The sequence below is a fragment of the Eschrichtius robustus genome, chromosome 16 (assembly GCF_028021215.1).
Source record: "Eschrichtius robustus isolate mEscRob2 chromosome 16, mEscRob2.pri, whole genome shotgun sequence".
Lineage (NCBI taxonomy): Eukaryota > Metazoa > Chordata > Mammalia > Artiodactyla > Eschrichtiidae > Eschrichtius > Eschrichtius robustus.
Window position 1 is genome coordinate 84,762,999 of NC_090839.1, and position 17,957 is coordinate 84,780,955.

Sequence of the window (17,957 nt, forward strand, 5' to 3'; positions counted from 1 at the left end):
TCGTCCCAAGCAAGGCTTCCTCCGGTCATCACCTCCCTGCTCTCTTCCCAATCCATCCCTAGCTATACAGTAACTTTCAACATAATTAACAAAACAGGGAAGGGACAGGGTCTTCCAGCACATTCTTAAAACTCTCATTCAACCAAGCTCAGAGCCTCACCTGTGAATCCCAGACCTGGGACAGTCCCCAAGGGCCCGGGTCACAGGCAGGACCCTTGACCCAGCTGACTAGCCAGAGTCTGGGGCAGGACCATCTGGGCAGGCTGCATGCTGGATTCTTTGAGGGATAGCATAGAAAAGCAAAGGGGGCTGCAGATGCAAGGGGCTGCCCCGCTCCCCTATACCCCGTGGCTTTGGGGGCCATATCGACCTTTCCTCTTGGTCACAGCCTTGACAGCCCACCAACCCAATCCCTTGGATGTTCATCACTTCTTGGTCATGATGCTACCATCCTATGGGCCTCATGAGCCTCTTCACAGGGCTAGGCATCCCCTCACCCTTCCTGGCCCAGGGCTCAGGTCCAGGGTGACTGAGCCTGCTCTCCCCTGCCCCCGTCACCAACCCCTGCTTCTCTGGCTACTTCCTTAGGGCCTCACACCAGTCCTCCTGCCTGTTGGATCTTCTTGGGTTTCAAGGACCTCATGGTCAGGAAGTATGGACCCTGGGTCTCCTGACCCCCAAGGCAGGGAGGGAAGGGGAAAAAGGTGTACACTTGGGTGTGCACTTACAGGGGCTGCAGCAATTAGAACTGTGGATTTTAACGGCACACATGCAGCCGCCCACTGGCAGCACTCACCACCCTTTCCTCCAGTGGACCTCGATGTGGGCACGGCCAGTGCAGCCAGAGGGGCGTTCAAATGAGTAAGTGCCTGGCTCCGCCCCCCACCTCTCCCGTGGGTACCAACACCCCTAGGTTCTCCTCGCAGGTTCCGGGCAGAGCTACCTACAACCCAGGATGCCACATTCTTTTTGGAAGCTACCTGGAAAAAGGAGAGGGACAGAAGAGACTCCTGCCTGCCCTCAGTACAGGCAGGTACTGGAGGTCACCCCCTCCACCTGCCCGGGGATTCCACACCACCACTCCCCCAGGATCACCAGGCATGTTATTCATCCGGGGCTGGGGCAGATGCCCCAGATGTCTTGAGGGTCTGATTGGGCCCTCAGAGGCCTACAGCCCAGGGGGCTGGCATTCAGTACAGGGCAGGCACCCCAGGAAGCCCTGAGCGGGCCCAGCTCACATAGTATGTGCCTTTTTCACCCTTTGGGCCCATCGCATAGGAAATCTGGGCAAGTTCCCGCCAACCTTCTCTTGGGAAATTCTTGTCAAAGTAGAATTTTCAAATATGTTTTAAAAAATGACTCATAAAAATGAAACTGTGCACCTCAGATTGGGACTTGAAACCACATGTCGGGACTTGAACCTGGCCAAAACCCAGATTGGCCAAAACCCAGATTGGACTTGAACCCACACAGCTGGGACTTGGACCCTGCCAAGACCCACAGTCTTCCAACTGAGATCACACACCTGGTTTCAGGACTTAATGACGCTCAGGTTCTTGATGTCTCATCGCAGAAAGAATTCAGTAAGAGACAAAGTGATAGGTAAGAAGTGGATTTATTTAGAGAGAAACACACTCCAGAGACAGAGTGTGGGCCATCTCAGAAGGTGAGAAAGGCACCAGGGTATGAGGTGGTCAGTTTTTATAGGGGTGGGTAATTTCATAGGCTAGTAAGTGAGAGGAGTATTCCAGCTATTTTAGGAAGGGGTAGGGATTTCCAGGAGTTGGACCACTGCCCACTTCTTGATCTTTATGGTTGGTCTTGGAACTGTCATGGCACCTGTGGGTGTGTCATTTAGCTTGCTGATGTGAGTGTATACTGAGGTTCAAGGTCTAGTGGAAAAAGTCGACTTGTCCGCCATCTTGGACCCATTGGGTTCTAATCAGTTTATATCATGTCCTTGGGCTATGTCATTCTTTCAAAGGTTGTGCCCTGCCTCCTTCCCTCCTGTTTCAAAAATATAGAATGGGGCTTCCCTGGTGGCACAGTGGTTAAGAATCCGCCTGCCAATGCAGGGGACACAGGTTTGAGCCCTGGTCTGGGAAGATTCCACATGCCGCGGAGCAACTAAGCCCACGCACCACAACTACTCAGCCTGCGCTCTGGAGCCCATGTTCCACAACAAAGAAGCCACCGCACCGCAATGAGGAGCAGCCCCCGCTAGCCGCAACTAAAGAAAACCCGTGTGCAGCAACGAAGACCCAACGCAGCCAAAAGTAATAAATAAATAATAAATTTATTTTTAAAAATGTATAGAATTAACATGTATCAGAGATTTATTACACTCCAAGGAGGAAACAAATGTTTGGCAAACCTGGTTCATAGACTATTTTGAGAGTCTGGGTAATGTTGGAATAAGATTGTGATATTAGATACAAAACTGGTTGATGGAAACCTACAAGTTAATAAGTAACTTCAATGTCTGGGCTCTAATTGAATAATAAATACCAAAGTCAAACACGGGGGCTTCCCTGGTGGCACAGTGGTTAAGAATCCGCCTGCCAATGCAGGGGACACGGGTTCAATCCCTGGTCCGGGAAGATCCCACATGCTGCGGAGCAACTAAGCCCGTGTGCCACAACTACTGAGCCTGTGCTCTAGAGCCCATGAGCCACAACTACTGAAGCCCACGCGCCTAGAGCCCGTACTGCACAACAAGAGAGGCCACTGCAGTGAGAGGCCCACGCATCGCAATGAAGAGTAGCCCCCACTCGCCACAACTAGAGAAAGCCCGCGCAGCAACGAAGACCCAACGCAGCCAAAAATAAATAAATAATTTTTAAAAATAAATTATTAAAAAAAAAAAAGAAGTCAAACACAGGTCCATTCCCCAAGATTAGGGATTGGCAAACTTTTTTGGCAAAGGCCCAGGCATGCAGGTTTTGGTCACCATTATTCTTGTAGCACAAAAGCAGCCACAGGCAATGAGGAAACCAATGGGCATGGCATATTCCAATTTAACCTTAAATACAAAAACAGGTGGCAGGCTTGATTTGGTCCCGGAGCCCTCACATTTTGACGATCTCTGCCCTAGATATTTATTTATTTATTTCTAAAACCCCTGCTTTTTTTAATGTATGCTTTTTTAAAAATTATTTATTTATTTATTTTTGGCTGCGTTGGGTCTTCGTTGCTGTGTGCGGACTTTTCTCTAGTTGCCGTGAGCCTGTGGGGGGGGCGCTACTCTTCGTTGTGGTGCGCTGGCTTCTCTTGTTGTGGAGCATGGGCTCTAGGCACATGGGTTTCAGTAGTTGCAGCACGCGGGCTTAGTTGCCCCACGGCATGTGGGATCTTCCCGGACCAGGGCTCAAACCCACGTCCCCTGCATTGGCAGGCGGATTCTTAACCACTGCACCACCAGGGAAGCCCTGCCCTAGATATTTAAATAGCCCCTGGTCAGGCCTGTTCAGCAGTGCTCCAGTATGGCATTGTTGGGATATGCCACACACTCCCCCTTCCCCTTATTTCCAAGGTTGGAAATTGTTTCTTAGCACCCTATGTTCTAGCCGCCCCTTCCACGGTGGTGCCAGGCAGGCCTGTCTCCCTTAGACTAAGGAGAAGATGGGAATGGTCATTTGGACTCCTATCGGGGCACACCAAAACTGAGCTGCTGAAAACTCTTTGGGGGGCTGACAACTTCTGGAGCTCAGGATCTCACGTTGGTCAGAGAATCAAAGGGCAAGTGTGACCAGAACTCCCTAGAGAGGACAGACTTCCACAGTGGCAGGGAGGGAAGCCCCTTCTGAGTTAAAATCCTCTCCCCATCCTGTCCCGCAGCCCAGTTAAGGCCAGGCCAGCCTCATCACCGCCAGGTCCCTGCAATCCTGGCAATGGTAGTGTTGCAAGAAAAAGTGGGGCACAAGAGGACTGTCAGGCCCCAGGTCTCAGGTGAGTCCCTGGGACGGGTCGCCAAGTATGGGTTCTTGGCTTCTTGCAGGAAAGAATTCAAGAGCGAGCCAAGGGAAAGCAGGTTTATTCAGGGAGATACACATTCCACAGACTGAGTGTGGGCCAACTCAGAAGGCAAGAGGCCCCAGGGTATGGGGTTGTTAGTTTTTAGGGGGAGGGGAATTTCATAGGCTAATGAGTGGGAGGATTATTCCAACTATTTTGGGGAAGGGGCAGAGATTTCCAGGAGTTGTGACCCACTTTTTGGCCTTGTATGATCAGCCTTAGAGCTGTCACGGTGCCTGTGGGTGTGTCATTTAGCATATGCTGATGTATTGCAATGAGCATATAATGAGGCTCAAGTTCTACTGGAAGTAGATTCTTCGCCATCTTGGGCCTAATCAGTTCTAACCACTTTATGTCCTCAGAGGCTATGTCATTCTTTTAAAGTTTGTGCCCTGCCCCCTTCCTTTCTCAGTCGTGTCAACTGAAAAAAGAAATGCACAACCTAAAGGTTGAGAGTTACGTTTTATTCGGTGGACATACTGAGGACTTCAAGCCGGGGAGGCAGCATCTTAAGTAACCCCGAGAAAACTGCTCTGAGGAGGTGAGGGGGAGCCAGGATATATAGGAGTTTTGCAACAAAGGTCAGGTAGTCTGAACATCAAGAGATTACTGTTAAAGAAAACCAGATATCTCAAGTTAAGGAATTTAGCGCTTTTCTTTGTATGGGAAGATGTAAGAGTCTGGGCTCACAGAAATCATTCCTTTGATATGTACCTCAGCTATCTGGGGCCAGTATCCCGTGTTTTCACATCCTGAGTTTCATCAAGCTGCACCCTTGGGGGTGGCTGCAGTCTGATGATGGCTAGCTGGCAGGTATTCTTTGTTTCCTTCCTGAGTTCCCTCAGGGCTCACCGTTGGGGGCAGGGCTGCAGTCGCTGACGGCTGCGACATCTTTTGTTTACTGACATGGCAGGCAATATTTTCTCAGTAGCATCCTTGGCCCAAACTTTCCCAGGATGACTCAGATGGGTGAAGGGGCATCATTACTGTCATTGCCTTCTATTCCTCCGCAGTTAAAGAGGCCCCCACCCACTTGGCCTGGAGAGTCAAGGTTGGTGTGGGCCTCCAGCAAATGACATTTTCTCACCCCAGGTCTCAAAGCTTAAGTAGGAAAGAGTCCTTCCCGGGAAGTGATGGGGGAAGCTCCAGATTTCCTTGGGGGCTCCTCAGCTGTTCCCCAGCCTTGAAGAAACAGCTGGAAAGCTGTTAGGGCTTCAGTAGCTAATCTGAGACCCCAGCCCCTGTTGCTTCAAACCGCTCAGGTGGGACTTTTATGCTAAGCTGTAGTCTGCAACATATCAACCAACCAAAACCCACTCATACACTTAATCCCTTCAAGTTCCTCTCATACCTGTGTTGACTGAAAACAAAACAAAAACAAAAATGCACAACCTAAAAGTTGCGAGTTGTGGGGGATTTTTTAAAAGTATTTTTAAATTTTTATTTATTCATATTTTTGGCTGTGTTGGGTCTTCGTTGCTGCGCGCGGGCTTTCTCCAGTTGCCGCGAGCGGGGGCTCCTCTTTGCTGCGCTGCGCGGGCTTCTCATTGCGGTGGCTTCTTGTGTAGCGGAGCGCGGGCTCTAGGCATGTGGGCTCAGTAGTTGTGCCTCGCGGGCTCTAGAGCGCAGGCTCAGCAGTTGTGGCGCACGGGCTTAGTTGCTGCGCGGCATGTGGGATCTTCCCGGACCAGGGCTTGAACCCGTGTCCCCTGCACTGGCAGGCGGATTCTTATTCACTGCGCCACCAGGGAAGCGCCTTATGCATGATTTTTTGGGTTTCTGGCCGTGCCACGTGGCTTGTGGGATTCTAGTTCCCCGACCAGGGATCGAACCTGGGCCCCGGCAATGAAAGCGCCGAGTCCTAACCACTGGACCGCCAGGGAATTCCTGAGAGTCGTGGGGGTGGTTTTTTGTTTGTTTTCTGGGGGTTTTTGGCCGCACTGAGCGGCATGCAGAACTTCCCCGACCAGGGATCAAACCTGTGCCCCCTGTGGAAGCTCAGAGTCTTAACCACTGGACCACCAGGGAAGTTCCTGCATGGGGGACCTTACTGAGGACAATAGCCTGGGAGACAGCCTCTCAGATTGCTCTGAGGAACTGTTCCAAAGCGGTAAGGGAGGAGCCAGGATACACAGGAGATTTTTGTTGAAAAACAAACAAAACACATGTAGTCAAGCATCAAAAGATTACCGCTAATCACAAAAGACAGCCATCTCAAGTTAATGATTTCAGCAGTTTTCTTCGGGAAGATGAAAGAATCTGGGCATTGAAATGATTCCTAGATATGCATCTTAACTATCTAGGGCCAGTATCCTGTTTTTCTCCATCGTGAATTCCCCTCAGGGCACACCGTCAGGGGCTGATGGCTTGATGGCGGCAATTCTTTGTTTACTGAAATGGCAGGCAACATTTTTTTGTCCCCACCAGCATACACTTGCCGCCTCCCGGCCCTCACCCAACTGCTCCCCTAACAAGAACCTCACTAGGCTACAAGCCCACCTGGTAAACCAGTAACAACCCAGCCAGGAGTCATGTAGCAGCTTGCCTTGGCAGGTGGATTATCCATACACAACAGTCTAGCCCAGGGGAGGCTTCTTCCGCCCCGGCTGGCCACACCTGCCCACTAACCCAAGGCTCCATTCTCCATTCAGGAGCCTCTTGCCATGTATTCCAAGGGCACATTTCCAAAGAGGGATCAAGGGGCAAAGGGAGCAGAGAAAAGAGCTCAGGGTTCGGGCTTAGCCTAGACAAATTATGTCTCAGAACCAAAAGAGCTGCCCCCAGCGTTAGGAGCATGCGTCAAAACATGCCCGCAGGTGAGCCCAAGAGAGGACCTTCCCGACTCACGCATGCGCAGAGCCACCAGCCTCCCTCTCCCTCCGGCAGGCTTTTCTCGCGCCTGCGCAAGATCCTCCAGACCGATAGAGGGCAACGAGCCGATCCTCACATGGGTTTGGCACTGCCGGCATAATCCGGAAGCAGCCTCTAACCCGGAAGTGGTCGAGCTATATAGGTCGAGTTCTGGAGGTGGTGGCGGCTGCAACTGAGGCTTGGGAGGCTGCTGCGACGCTAGGATGAACGCGCCTCCCGCCTTCGAGTCGTTCTTGCTCTTCGAGGGCGAGAAGAAGTAAGTGGAACCGGCCTGGGTGGGAGAGGGTCGCGGACCCTCGACCGTCAGCGCCCGCAGATTCTGGGGCTTCTCTGCCCGTCCTCTGCCGGGGGGACAGAAGCAGGTTTTGCTCGAGCTCCGCAGAGCGCTTCACACTTGAGTCTGCCAAACTTAAGACAGTCCTAGGTGTTGGTGAGTCTCCCCATTTTGCAGATGAGGAAACCGAGCTTCAGAGAGGTTAAGTAACTTTCCCAGGCGCACAGAAAGTGGCCGGTCTGTATTCGAACCCTGTGTGTCTGGCTCCAAAGTCCTTTTCCTCTGGGATCTGGTAGCCCCCCTCACTCGTCTTCCCGCCCGCCACCTTTATCCTCCTTGCTGCAGCCAGAATGATGGCTCTGAGACTCACACCGGATCTTCATTCGCCGGTGTAAAACCTCCAGTGACTCCTCATTGCCTGCAGGTGAAGGGAAATGTAATCCAGTGCTCAGATAGACTGGGCTTGGCTCCTGGATCCCCCACTTAAGAACTCTGTGCCTTTGGGCAAGTGACAATCTGCCTGAGGCCCACTCTCCTCGTCTTATTAATAAGGAAAATGGGCTTATTAGTGTAGTAAATTATAGAATTTTCTCTAAGGGGAGATTAAATTAGGTAATTTATGTAAAGCGCTTAGTCCAGGGCTCAGCACAAAGAAGACCATCTTAAACGCTGGCTTTTCCTTCTCTTAACTGCCTGGTATCCAGGGCTCTGCTCTGCGGTCTAGCCCCTACCAGCCACTTCAGTCACCCTTGAGAGCGGTGGTTCTCAACCGGGGGCCATTTTGCCTCCCAGAGGACTTTGGCAATGTCTGCAAACATTTTTGGTTGTCATAAAGGGAATGCTCCTGGCATCTAGTGGTAGAGGTACTGCTAATACCCCACAGTGTACCAGACAGCCCCCCTACAGAAAAGAATTTTCTGGCCTGAGATGTCAGTGGTGCCAAGGTTGAGAAGCTCTGCTTTAGGAAGGAGTAATCCAGAGGTGAGATGAGGGTCCCACAGAACCAGGCGTGGCTGGGTTTGGGGTATAGCCACAGTGCTACTCTTGAGTCACAGAGGACTTTATGGGATGAAGAGATGGGAAAGTCTTCCAGGAGGAGGTGGGGCCTGAGCCTGCCTTGAAGGGCAGGGTTTAGACTCTGGGGAGGAGGGAAGCCCCGGCCCTCCCCACCAACCTGTTGCCTCTGCCTCTCCCTTAGGATCACCATTAACAAGGACACTAAGGTACCCAATGCCTGTTTGTTCACCATCAACAAGGAAGACCATACGCTAGGAAACATCATTAAATCGTAAGTTCCAAGTCAAAGCCTTTTGGGGGTTATGTTTAAGGGGGCTCTTTGAGAGGCCAAGCTCAAGTTCCAGGAGATGTTCTCAAGTCTCTCTGAGCTCCAGGAAGTCCTTCTTGGTGCTGGCTGTAGGAATTCACACATCCCAGTACCTTTTCTTCAAAATTACAGTGACCAGTATCTGTTCACGTAGCCACTTTTCTGTGTTGGCTCAGTTACCTGACTGAAGGAAGTGAATGTGCAGCGAGCCGCCGGAAAGAAGGCCCGCTTGGGGCTCTGTGCTCACAAGCGTGGAGACGCATTCAGCTTTGGCCACCCACCCCGTCCCCATTTGTGACAGTGACCTCAGTGACACCTGGCATTCTAAAATGTATGTGCCAGAGATTGTAACTTAGTAGGATAAGGGAAGGAGGTGGGAGAGGGCCTCTGTGGTCATCCGGTGCCCTGGTGCGTTCCTGATATTGGATGGTGGGCGCTTGCACCAGTGAAGTCCTGGCCTGGTAGGTGGCCAGCAATAGGATTGGCCAGAGACTTGTCATTTCGCTGCTGAAAAGTGCCATCAGTGAAGCCATGCCTTTCCTAGGTTTGCATGTTTGAGACCGTGGCCAGGAGCCTGTCTGGTCTTCTGGTGTAAGTAGGGGGCGGAGTTGCCCATCTTCTGTGCGGTTGCCTCCTGCCCGGCGCCAAGCCAGTGGTGCACCCAGGCTCTCCTGGGGCCCTGCTGCCCCCCACCCTCCCCCACTGTGTAAGCCCAGTGTTCCCACCTGTGCCAGGCCCCACACCACCCCCCCCAGCGCTCACACTTCAGGGAGCTGATCTGGAGAAAACCCCCAGGCGCTCAGGGCACAGCTCACGATTCAGGCTTCACTTCCCCATAGCCTCGCGGACCAGGACCCCATGTGTGTGGACGGCAGCTGCCAGCCCACATTGCCCAGAGGATTCCCGTTTTCACTTCATTAAGTCCTCAGAGCCTGGGGCCTTCTCCCCCTGCTGCCTTTATTTGCTTTGCCAGATGCTCTTTTGGGGCTGGGAATGGGGCTTTTTTTTCCTGAACACTAGCTGGATTTTTACTGCCTAGGGAGGTTTCTTTGGGGCCGTTGAGGGTCCCTGACGTCTCCTGAGAGAAGAGGTTGCTGGAACCCGTGTTTACTAGGTAGGGTCGTTGATCCTCATGGATGAAGGTGTGTGTATGGGAGGAGTCCCCACATGCTGTATCTTCTTCACAAGTCTATTTTACTTGGACATTTTTGCAGGGGTTGGGAGGTGGTGACAACGACATCACACAACACAAACTAAAGATCGAGAGCAGCTGCATTTGCTTACAGGCCCCAACCCAACGGGAAGACCCTTGGTTAGAAGGCCTGGAAGGCCACAAGGGGCCAGAGCCCCAAGGGCCCTAGGCTCGCCTCCCACCCCCACCCCGCCCATCCCTGTGTCTCAGGCAGCTGCTGAAGGACCCACAGGTGCTGTTTGCTGGCTACAAAGTCCCCCACCCCTTGGAACACAAGATCATCATCCGCGTGCAGACCACACCGGACTACAGCCCCCAGGAGGCCTTCACCAATGCCATCACAGACCTCATCAGCGAGCTCTCCCTGCTGGAAGAGCGATTCCGGGTGAGCTGGATGTGCCGGAGGGGCTGGGGTCTGTCTGGATGCCAGCCTGTGTGGCCACAGCTGCAGCGTGCTCATGCCCACACCTAGGACGATCCCTGGGTTGTTTCCTCTGATTGATTCGGTGGGGGAACTGGGGGCTGGGCGGAGGTGATGACAGAACAGGAGTGTACACCACAGTGTCTGGGAAGTGTGGACTGAGGGGTCATGGAGGTGAGGCCTGGGGCCTGCTGTCTGCACCCAGGGGTGGGACCTCACCCAGTGCCCAGGGTTGCCCTTTGTGCTCTCGTGGTCCCTGTGGAAGCGAGGGGCCTGCTGCCTGGGGCGGTCCCTCCAAGCCTCTTCCCTGTGCTGCCGGCTGCCCTGTGGTTTGTCTGTCTAGGGGGCAGCTCATCTTATCGTGGGGTACCACCATCAAGAAGGCCAGATGGGTGTGGTCACGTCTGCTCACGCAGGGGGCTTCAAAGTCTAGACACAATTTAGAGTGGGAAAGATCCACGGCTTGTCAGATTTTCAATCTGTCAGTCATAGGCTCGCCAGCAAGCACCTCTGCTCCCCCAACTCCCTCCCACCCCAGGCAGCAGGACCTGTGCTGCAGAGAAGTCATGGTGGGGTGGGTAGGGCTGGCTAGAGGGTCCCTGGGGTGCTGGCTACCCAGTGCCCGGAACCGTTTGGGGCCCCTGGCCAAGGTCCTGGCAGCCCTTGGTCAGGGAGGCTGCGGCTGCGTTTCCAACATCCTCACCCAGCCAATCCAGCTCAGGGCGCCGCCTCCTTCCTGTCCCTCAGGTGGCCATCAAAGACAAGCAAGAAGGAATCGAGTAGTGGGCTGCACCCGGCCCTTCTCCAGGCACCAGGTGGACAAAAGCACTTCCTCCAGCCGTGGGCCTCCTTGTAGAAAGTCCCTCACCCCTGACACCGATGTGCCCTGTACATAGAGTCTGTTTTACCTTCCTAATAAAGTGTGGCAGGAAAAGACCCAGCTGCGGGCTGAAGCAGAGGTGATTTCACAGCCTTGGGTCAGTCCAGTGGAGGTGGAGGACCTGTTCCGGAGCCATTCGGGGGCCTCATTTCAGGACTGGCCCAGAGAGCCACATAGAACTGTCTGAGAGGGTGGCAGGAACAAACTCATTCTGGACAAAACCCGGGAACCTGGGGCTGCCCGGCGGCGTCTCAAGCAGGAGGCACTGAAAGCTCACGTGCTTCCAGGCGTCCCTGCCCTAGCAGCCCCAGCTGCCGGGCCTGCCTGCCTCACTCAGAAGGGGACACCTGGTGGGGCCCCCAAACAGCTCCCCCCAGGCTTCTCTTATATAGTTGACTTTAATAAAAAATAGTCACCGATAAGAAGATCCCCCCCCCTCACGACCCCAAAAGCTGAAGTTGCGTCGCACAGTCAAGGCCGGTTTCTCCTCCAGATGGCGACGATGTTGGAGTCCGTCAGTGCCGTGAGGTAGGTAAAGGTGGGGTCGGCCACGACCATGTTCACCATGGTCCTGCTCACTGTCTGGCCCAGGGCCCGGGGCTGGGGCCACTTAAGTATCTGGAGGGGAGAGAGTGGACGCTGGGCTCCTGCTTCCTGACGCGGGCCCCCGGGCAGCCCCAGCCCCGGCGGGGACAGCAGAGCGCGTGCCTACCTGCGTGGGGGCCTGCGGGGCGGCCGGCGGCGGGGGCCGCTGCGCCACCAGGGGCCTGACGTCGTAGATCCACACGTTGCCCTCCTCGTCCCCGCAGAGCACCATCCCCTCATCTGCCAGCACAGAGATGGGAATCTGAGGTGGGGCGGAGCTCCCAGAGGTGCAGGGTTGGGGGCGGCCGGCAGGTGACTCACCAGGACAGGTGCTGAGTGAGAAGTAGGCGAGTTCGGTGGGCGACCACTGCAGCCGGGCCAGGACCACGACGGCCACTGTGGACCGGCTGCCCCGGCCCTGCCACGTCTGGCTCCAGCTCCACAGGCAGATGGTGCCCAGGCTGCTCCCCTTGGAGGCTGTCGGGGAGAATGAACTGTGCCCGGGGGCCCCTCTCCGGACAACTCGTGTCCCACAGTGGGGACCCCTCCGAAGCCCTCGGACCTAAACCCCAGCCCAGGGAGAAGTGACCCCAGAAGGCCTGACCAGGGCCCATCTGGGTCCCAGGAAGCCAGACTGTCCCGAGCTAAGCTCGCTCACCCACGACGTCCTCATTCACGAACGCCAGCCCGTCCACTCTCCGCCCAGTTGCCTCAGAGCCCTCGGGGAAGACGAACTCCACTTCACACACCCTGTGGGGCAGCGGAAGTGCTGGTCAGCCAGGAAGGCTGCAGGAAGAGCTGCACACACACGGCTGCTCGCTCATTCAGACACCTGCTGGGCACTTACTCTGGGCCCTCCCTGGGTTCCAGGCCCTGGAAGGGGGAGCCAGCACCTGAGTGTGCCGAGTCACAGGCGGTGGCAATTTAGGGGGCGCGGGGACGTGGGCAGGAAGGGCTCCGGAGTGAGGCAGCGCCTCTGAGGCCGAGTGAGGTGAGCAGTTCACTGGCCGAGTGGGCGCTTCTAGGCCCAGAGACTGGGGAGGGGTTTGCTCTGACCCTGAGGACAGTGGGGAGTGGCTGCTGAATGTTTCCAAGCTGAGAGAGGGTGTGGTCACACTGGAGAGGCCACCCAGCAGCTGCCCGGAGTCCTGGAGCCAGAAAGGCAGCCGAGTACCAACCACGAGCAGCAGACACATCTGAGACGTGGGGGAGATGCCACAGGACTTGGGGACCAGGCAGGGAGGGAGGAGGCAGGCCCAGGGCTTGACTCCCAGGTGTGGCAGGGAGACACCACCAACACCTGGCTGGACAACCGCCACGGTCTGTGCTGAGGGGTCACTACAGTTCCCTCCTGCCACCTGCCCTAAAATTCTTCCCACGCTATTCCCCGCGCTCAGGATAAAATTCAAGATCTCACCAGGGCCCACAGGGCCAGTATCCCCTGGCCCAGGCAACCTTGCCACCTCACCTTGTGCCACTCCCTCCAGGTCTCCAAGCTGTGGCCAGCTCTCCCTGGTCAGCCAGCTGTCCCTGCCACGGGCCCTTTGCACTTCCCCGTGTGAGCACCCTTCCTGCCTCTGCCCACCTGACTCCCTTGGGACTCATGGAAAGCATGAGCCTGAGGACCTGTCCATCCGCCACTGGTCACCTCAGAGTCCCCTCGGCCTCCCTGCTCCTCTCGGAGCACCTTATTGTCCTTCCTTTGTAGCTGACGTCAATCACACTTTGTGGGGTTTTAATGCCCATCTCCCCCACCAGGCTCTGAGGTCCCCACAAGGCCAGGGGGCCCCTGCCGAGCACTGTCTCAGGCCTTCCAGGTGATAACAGAGGAGCCACAAGCCTCCACCTGGCCCTTCTGGACCCTCTCCTGGCACAGACACCATCCCATTGTCCTCCACTAGCCCTGGGATGTGACTTACTGTCCCCACTTTGTGGGTGACAAAATCATGTTGGACAGAGGAAGGTCACGCTGCTGGTGAGTGGCAGGACCTGGGCAGTGATGAGGTGATCAAGCCCAGAGAGGGAATGGACCTTTCCTCAAGAGATGGGCAGGAGGTGGGGTGCGGCCATCACTGCAGCAGGTGTGCCTGGGGTCAGACACCTGGACTGGGGGCTGCCCGGCTCCGAGGACTGGCTTCCAGGGCATCCCTGCCCGTTCTCACCTCCTCTTCTGAGGCTGGTCCAGCCGCACGTCCCAGCAGCAGCAGCCGCCCTCGCAGCCGGCCAGCAAGTAGGCATCCGGGCAGGAGGCGACGGGGCAGAGGCGCAGGGCGATGGAGGCGGTGTCGAGTGTGAGCAGCTGGCTGCGGCAGGTGAGGGGAGGGCGTGAGGCCACAGACTCAGGTGTGTGCCCACCCCCACGCCCACCCCCCAAAGCCCTGCCTCAAAGCATCACCTGGCCTGGAACTCGTAATCGTGGTTGGGCACCCCGATGTCCCAGAGGATAATCCGCTTGTCATAGGAGGCCGCTGAGGAGGGGATGGGAAGGAGAGAGGTGGCCCTGAGGAAGCCCTGCTCCCTCCTGCAGGCTGCATCCCAGGCTGAGACTGCGGTCCCAAGGCAGGGAGGGAGGGCCACGGCTGGGAGAAAGACTCCAGGGCCTACCATCCTTATCTTGCTCTAACCTACGTGCCCCATGCCAGGCAGCCACATCCCGCAGGTCTCTGCTGAGATAACACCCTCATCACACCCAGAGGGCCAGGGGATCCACCCAGGTCACAGACGTGGCCCAGGTTGTCAGAAACCTCCAAAGCCACAGAGCAGGTTGGGGGAAGAGACAGAATCTGAAGCCTGGTCAGTTGTCCACGAAGCCTCGATGTTCCTACCGGTCTGCGCTGACTTCGGCAGCCAGCATGAGGCCCGCCAGCCACAGGAGCTCCCTGCCATCCCAGGAAGGAGTCCTGAGGCGTCAGGCTGCAGGACGGGTGCTAAGGGAGCCCCAGAGGTTCGGGGCGAGGGTCTTACTGAAGAGGTGGGTCTCATGCGTGGGGCTGAAGCAGAGAGTGGCAATGGCCTTCTTGTGGGCTCGGATGAGCCCGCAGCAGAAGCCGGCCCGCACGTGCAGCAGCCGGACCAGGCCCCGCAGGCCTGCAGCTGCCAGCACGCTCCAGCGCTTCTTGTGGCCTGCCTGTGTGACCACTGTCAGGGCTGTCCAGGCCACCGAGAAGAACTCCTGGGGAGGGAAGGGGAGGGGTCACCGAGGGGCAGAACTACACATGTGCACACGCGTGCAGGATCCGGCCCGGGAACAGGAGCCCAGCATCAAAGAGGTCAACTGGTGAGTAGGTGGCCGAGTCCAGCCCCCCGACCCCAGCGCTCCTACCCCCAGGAGCCAAGGCTCTGCCTGCCACCCTGCAGGAGCGGGGCCCCAACACTCACCTCACTAGGCGCCTTGTACTTGTGCAGTACGATGCCCGTCTGGCAGTCGATCACACACACGGCCTCCCCGCCACACGTGGCCACGGTCTGGGACGTGGCCCCTGCCTGCCCTGTTTGAGAGGTCAGCCTGGTGAAAACGTTCTCTGTAAAGTCCCCCACTGCAGCCCCTCCTCCTGACCCTGAGGACGCTTTAAGCTCTCTGTCCCTCCCGATTCCCCCGTCCACCCAGGCAGCCCCCTGCAAGTGGTATTCCCAGGCCCCATGCCCAGAAAGCTTGCTCTGCTTGTTCCCTGTGGCCCTCGCCCTGCCTGCCCCCCCAAGGATGTACCCTCGTCCCAAGCTGGCTCGAAGGCGCAGGCCCAGAGCTGGGTCTCTAGGTCACGAGGGCTGTTGTTTTTGCTGTGGCACTGCAGGAAGTGCAGGGGCTCCAGCTGCAGGGCGGTCTGTGGGAGCAGAGGGGGGTCATGGCTGCCCCCAGGCCTTGCTCCCATCACACGCCCCCCGCCACCTTGCTAGCTCACCTGGCTGTCAGCAGAGCCCACGGGGCTGCCCTCCACCTGGGCCAATGGGGAGGTGCACACCCGCTTGTTGGGAGAGAGGTTGACTGGGACATCACCTGGCCGCTTCGAGGCCACTGGCTTGGCCTGTGGAGGAGGGGGCGGGGGCAACCAGAGGGCCTGGTGACCATGCGCCCATCTGCCCAGGGCTTCCTTCCTCCCCATCAGAGGCTGGACTGCACCCTCCCATGGGTACGGGAGGCCAGGGGTACCAGGGTCAGAGGGAACCAGCTCGAGCATAGGAGGCCATCTCCTGGGCACACTGCCAGGACGCCCCGCTTCCCTAATGCCTCCCTAGGCAGGAAGGGCCAAGGCAGGCCCTGGGAGCCCGGGGACCCCATGGAACCACTCACCCTAGGCTCCTGGGTAGCGGTGGCTTTTGGGGGCCTCTCTGAGATGTTTGCCTCATGCACCTGAGTCCCACCAGAGGCCACCAGCTCCTCAGAGATCATCTGCACCTGGGTGGGGCCAGGCCATCAGGAAGCTGAGCACATCCTGGGGGCCTCCAGCCCCTCCCCAGACGCCCAGTCAGAGGGCGCTTCCCGAGCTGGGGAAGAGTTCTTCCAGCCCATAGGGCTTCCTTCCCTGACCTGCCCACTCCCCACATCCCCTCATGGCCAGAGACCTCCAGGGCGGCTCAGGCTCTGGCAGCCAGGGAGGAGCTGGGAGAAACGACTCCCAGCACAGTGGGGTGAGGACATACCCGCCACTGGGTGAAGTCGCTGAGGGACTCAGGCCCATAGCGGACATCTCTGACAGCAGACCTCACAAAGTCTGCCTGGGCCTTCTCAGCCTCCTCCTCTGGGCTCAGTGTGGCCACGAACTTCTCCCAGTGAGCTGTGACCTGACACAAGAGGGACCAGATTCAGGCTCAGCCCACCCCAGCTCTCCTGGACCTTCTGTGGCACCTCTGCCTCTAATCTCAGGGCCAGAGCTGTCTCAACCTCACCGCCTCTGGGACGCCTCCCCGAATCACAGCTTTCTCAGCTGCAGGTTGCACAAACCCAAGCAACACAGAGGGAGAAACAGCCCCTGAAGGGAGGAGCTGGCCCAGGGTAAAGTCACCGTGAAAGTGTCCCAGCCTCCCCTGCCAGGCCCTGCCTGCAAGGCGGAGGGCAGGACCTCCAAGGACAAGAGGCCAAGCGCCACAGCCAAGCTCAAAGCAACAGGTCAGGCTAGGGGCTCAGGGCCACTTGGGGTTGGGACAGAGAGCCCCTGTAACCCCCCTTGGTGTCCTCCAAATGTCCAGTTCTGTCACTCACTCCTCAAGGCCTCCGACTGCTCCCAAGCACCAAAGACACCGCCCCGCCCCTTACCCTGCTGGTCAGCTCCCGGTTCAGGTTCTCCACCTGAGTGCAAGTGGAGGAAGCGTCCTTGCCGTTGACCTTACGGAGCTTGGGCAGGAGGAAGGAAACTTTCAGGTTGTCACTGACCTGGGGGATGAGGGGAGAGTGACTCGGGGTCACCCCAGCCTGTGGCTGAGCCCGAGCCCCCAGGGTGCTGGCCCGGGATGCGGGGCCGCCCACTTACTGTCAGAAAGGGGTTGCCCTCCAGGCTGAGCTCCTCGAGCTGTGGGAACTGGCACAGGACAGTGACATCGCCCAACTGGTTGTTGGCGCAGCGGAGGATGCGCAGGTGGGACAGGCCCAGGTTGGCGGGCAGCGTCTCCAGTTGGTTGTTGGAGAGGTCCAGCTCTTGCAGCTGCTTCAGGCGGCTCAGGAGCTTGGGGTCCAAGTGCTCTGAGAGCAGATCCAGCCCTGACAGGCTGGGGAGAGGGGCAGACAGGGCGGGCTCAGGGGGCAGGCAGGTCTCCCACCCCATACCCATGGCAGCCCAGGTTGCCTCCGACGGCTTTTGCACCTGACATTTCTCCTGCGTGCATAGCCGATCTGCAACATTCCCCCACTTACTTTAATCTTGTCCCTACTTTATAACTTGGGGCAGCTGGCCCCCTCCAGGATGCTTTTCCTGATCCTCTAGGGGGGCTTTCTGTGCTCCCCAGTCCTCTGTAATTCTCTCAACAGGTTGCTCCATATTCTTTTCGCAAGACTGTCTCCCTAGCAGCCCGGACCCTCTTCTGAGGTAATGCCGCTCCGGGCCTACCCGACCCATCTCATAACGAGAGAACGGCGTTTGTCCCGAATGATTAAAGACTCTGTCGAACCGACAGGGTGATAACGGGGCCGGGCAGGGAGAGAGGAAGGGTCCCAGGCTTTCTTCCCGACCGTCCGCCGACCCAGGCCCTGGTGGAGGGCGGTGTGGCCCCGGCCCTTACTCCAGGCTCCGGATCTTCCCCAGCCGGTCAGTCTTGGGTCGCCCCCGCTGGATCAGCAGCCGCGCCGAGAGGGGGCCCATGGCGAGGAGGCGCGGCCCGCGGGGACCTGATCGGCGGCACGGGAATCCGGTGCTGGCGCCAGCTGTTGTCCGATTCCAGGAGGTGGCGCCGCGCGAATCCGTCGGC

General features: G+C 57.2%; 2 protein-coding genes across 2 annotated transcripts; one reads left to right on the forward strand and one right to left on the reverse strand.

Moving 5' to 3' along the window:
- Window positions 1-7,010: 7,010 nt before the first annotated feature.
- On the forward strand, window positions 7,011-11,036 carry POLR2J (RNA polymerase II subunit J). The gene is made up of 4 exons (XM_068524892.1): window positions 7,011-7,141; window positions 8,358-8,447; window positions 9,886-10,060; window positions 10,844-11,036. The coding sequence occupies exons 1-4, from the start codon at window positions 7,089-7,091 to the stop codon at window positions 10,877-10,879; spliced, it is 354 nt and encodes a 117-aa protein (XP_068380993.1). The 5' UTR covers window positions 7,011-7,088; the 3' UTR covers window positions 10,880-11,036.
- Window positions 11,037-11,355: 319 nt separating this feature from the next.
- Window positions 11,356-17,954, reverse strand: LRWD1 (leucine rich repeats and WD repeat domain containing 1). Its single transcript, XM_068524888.1, has 15 exons — window positions 17,772-17,954; window positions 17,027-17,261; window positions 16,813-16,929; window positions 16,200-16,340; window positions 15,850-15,954; window positions 15,461-15,583; window positions 15,268-15,382; window positions 14,940-15,049; window positions 14,526-14,733; window positions 13,957-14,029; window positions 13,724-13,864; window positions 12,220-12,311; window positions 11,883-12,038; window positions 11,689-11,801; window positions 11,356-11,594 (listed from the first exon to the last, which is right to left on the reverse strand). Exons 1-15 carry the CDS (start codon window positions 17,849-17,851, stop codon window positions 11,448-11,450), a joined length of 1,956 nt encoding a protein of 651 aa, XP_068380989.1. The 5' UTR covers window positions 17,852-17,954; the 3' UTR covers window positions 11,356-11,447.
- Between the last annotated feature and the right edge of the window lie 3 nt (window positions 17,955-17,957).

Excerpts from the sequence above, each read along its gene's own strand:
- LRWD1 (XM_068524888.1), bottom strand. The coding sequence starts at position 17,851 with ATGGGCCCCCTCTCGGCGCGGCTGCTGATCCAGCGGGGGCGACCCAAG. Across the intron at positions 16,930-17,026 it reads AGGGCAACCCCTTTCTGACA|GTCAGTGACAACCTGAAAGT; the intron begins GTAAGTGGGCGG and ends CTCATCCCCCAG. Across the intron at positions 14,030-14,525 it reads GCATGAGACCCACCTCTTCA|CGGCCTCCTATGACAAGCGG; the intron begins GTAAGACCCTCG and ends TCCCCTCCTCAG.
- POLR2J (XM_068524892.1), top strand. The coding sequence starts at position 7,089 with ATGAACGCGCCTCCCGCCTTCGAGTCGTTCTTGCTCTTCGAGGGCGAG. Across the intron at positions 7,142-8,357 it reads CTCTTCGAGGGCGAGAAGAA|GATCACCATTAACAAGGACA; the intron begins GTAAGTGGAACC and ends CCTCTCCCTTAG. Across the intron at positions 8,448-9,885 it reads CTAGGAAACATCATTAAATC|GCAGCTGCTGAAGGACCCAC; the intron begins GTAAGTTCCAAG and ends CCTGTGTCTCAG.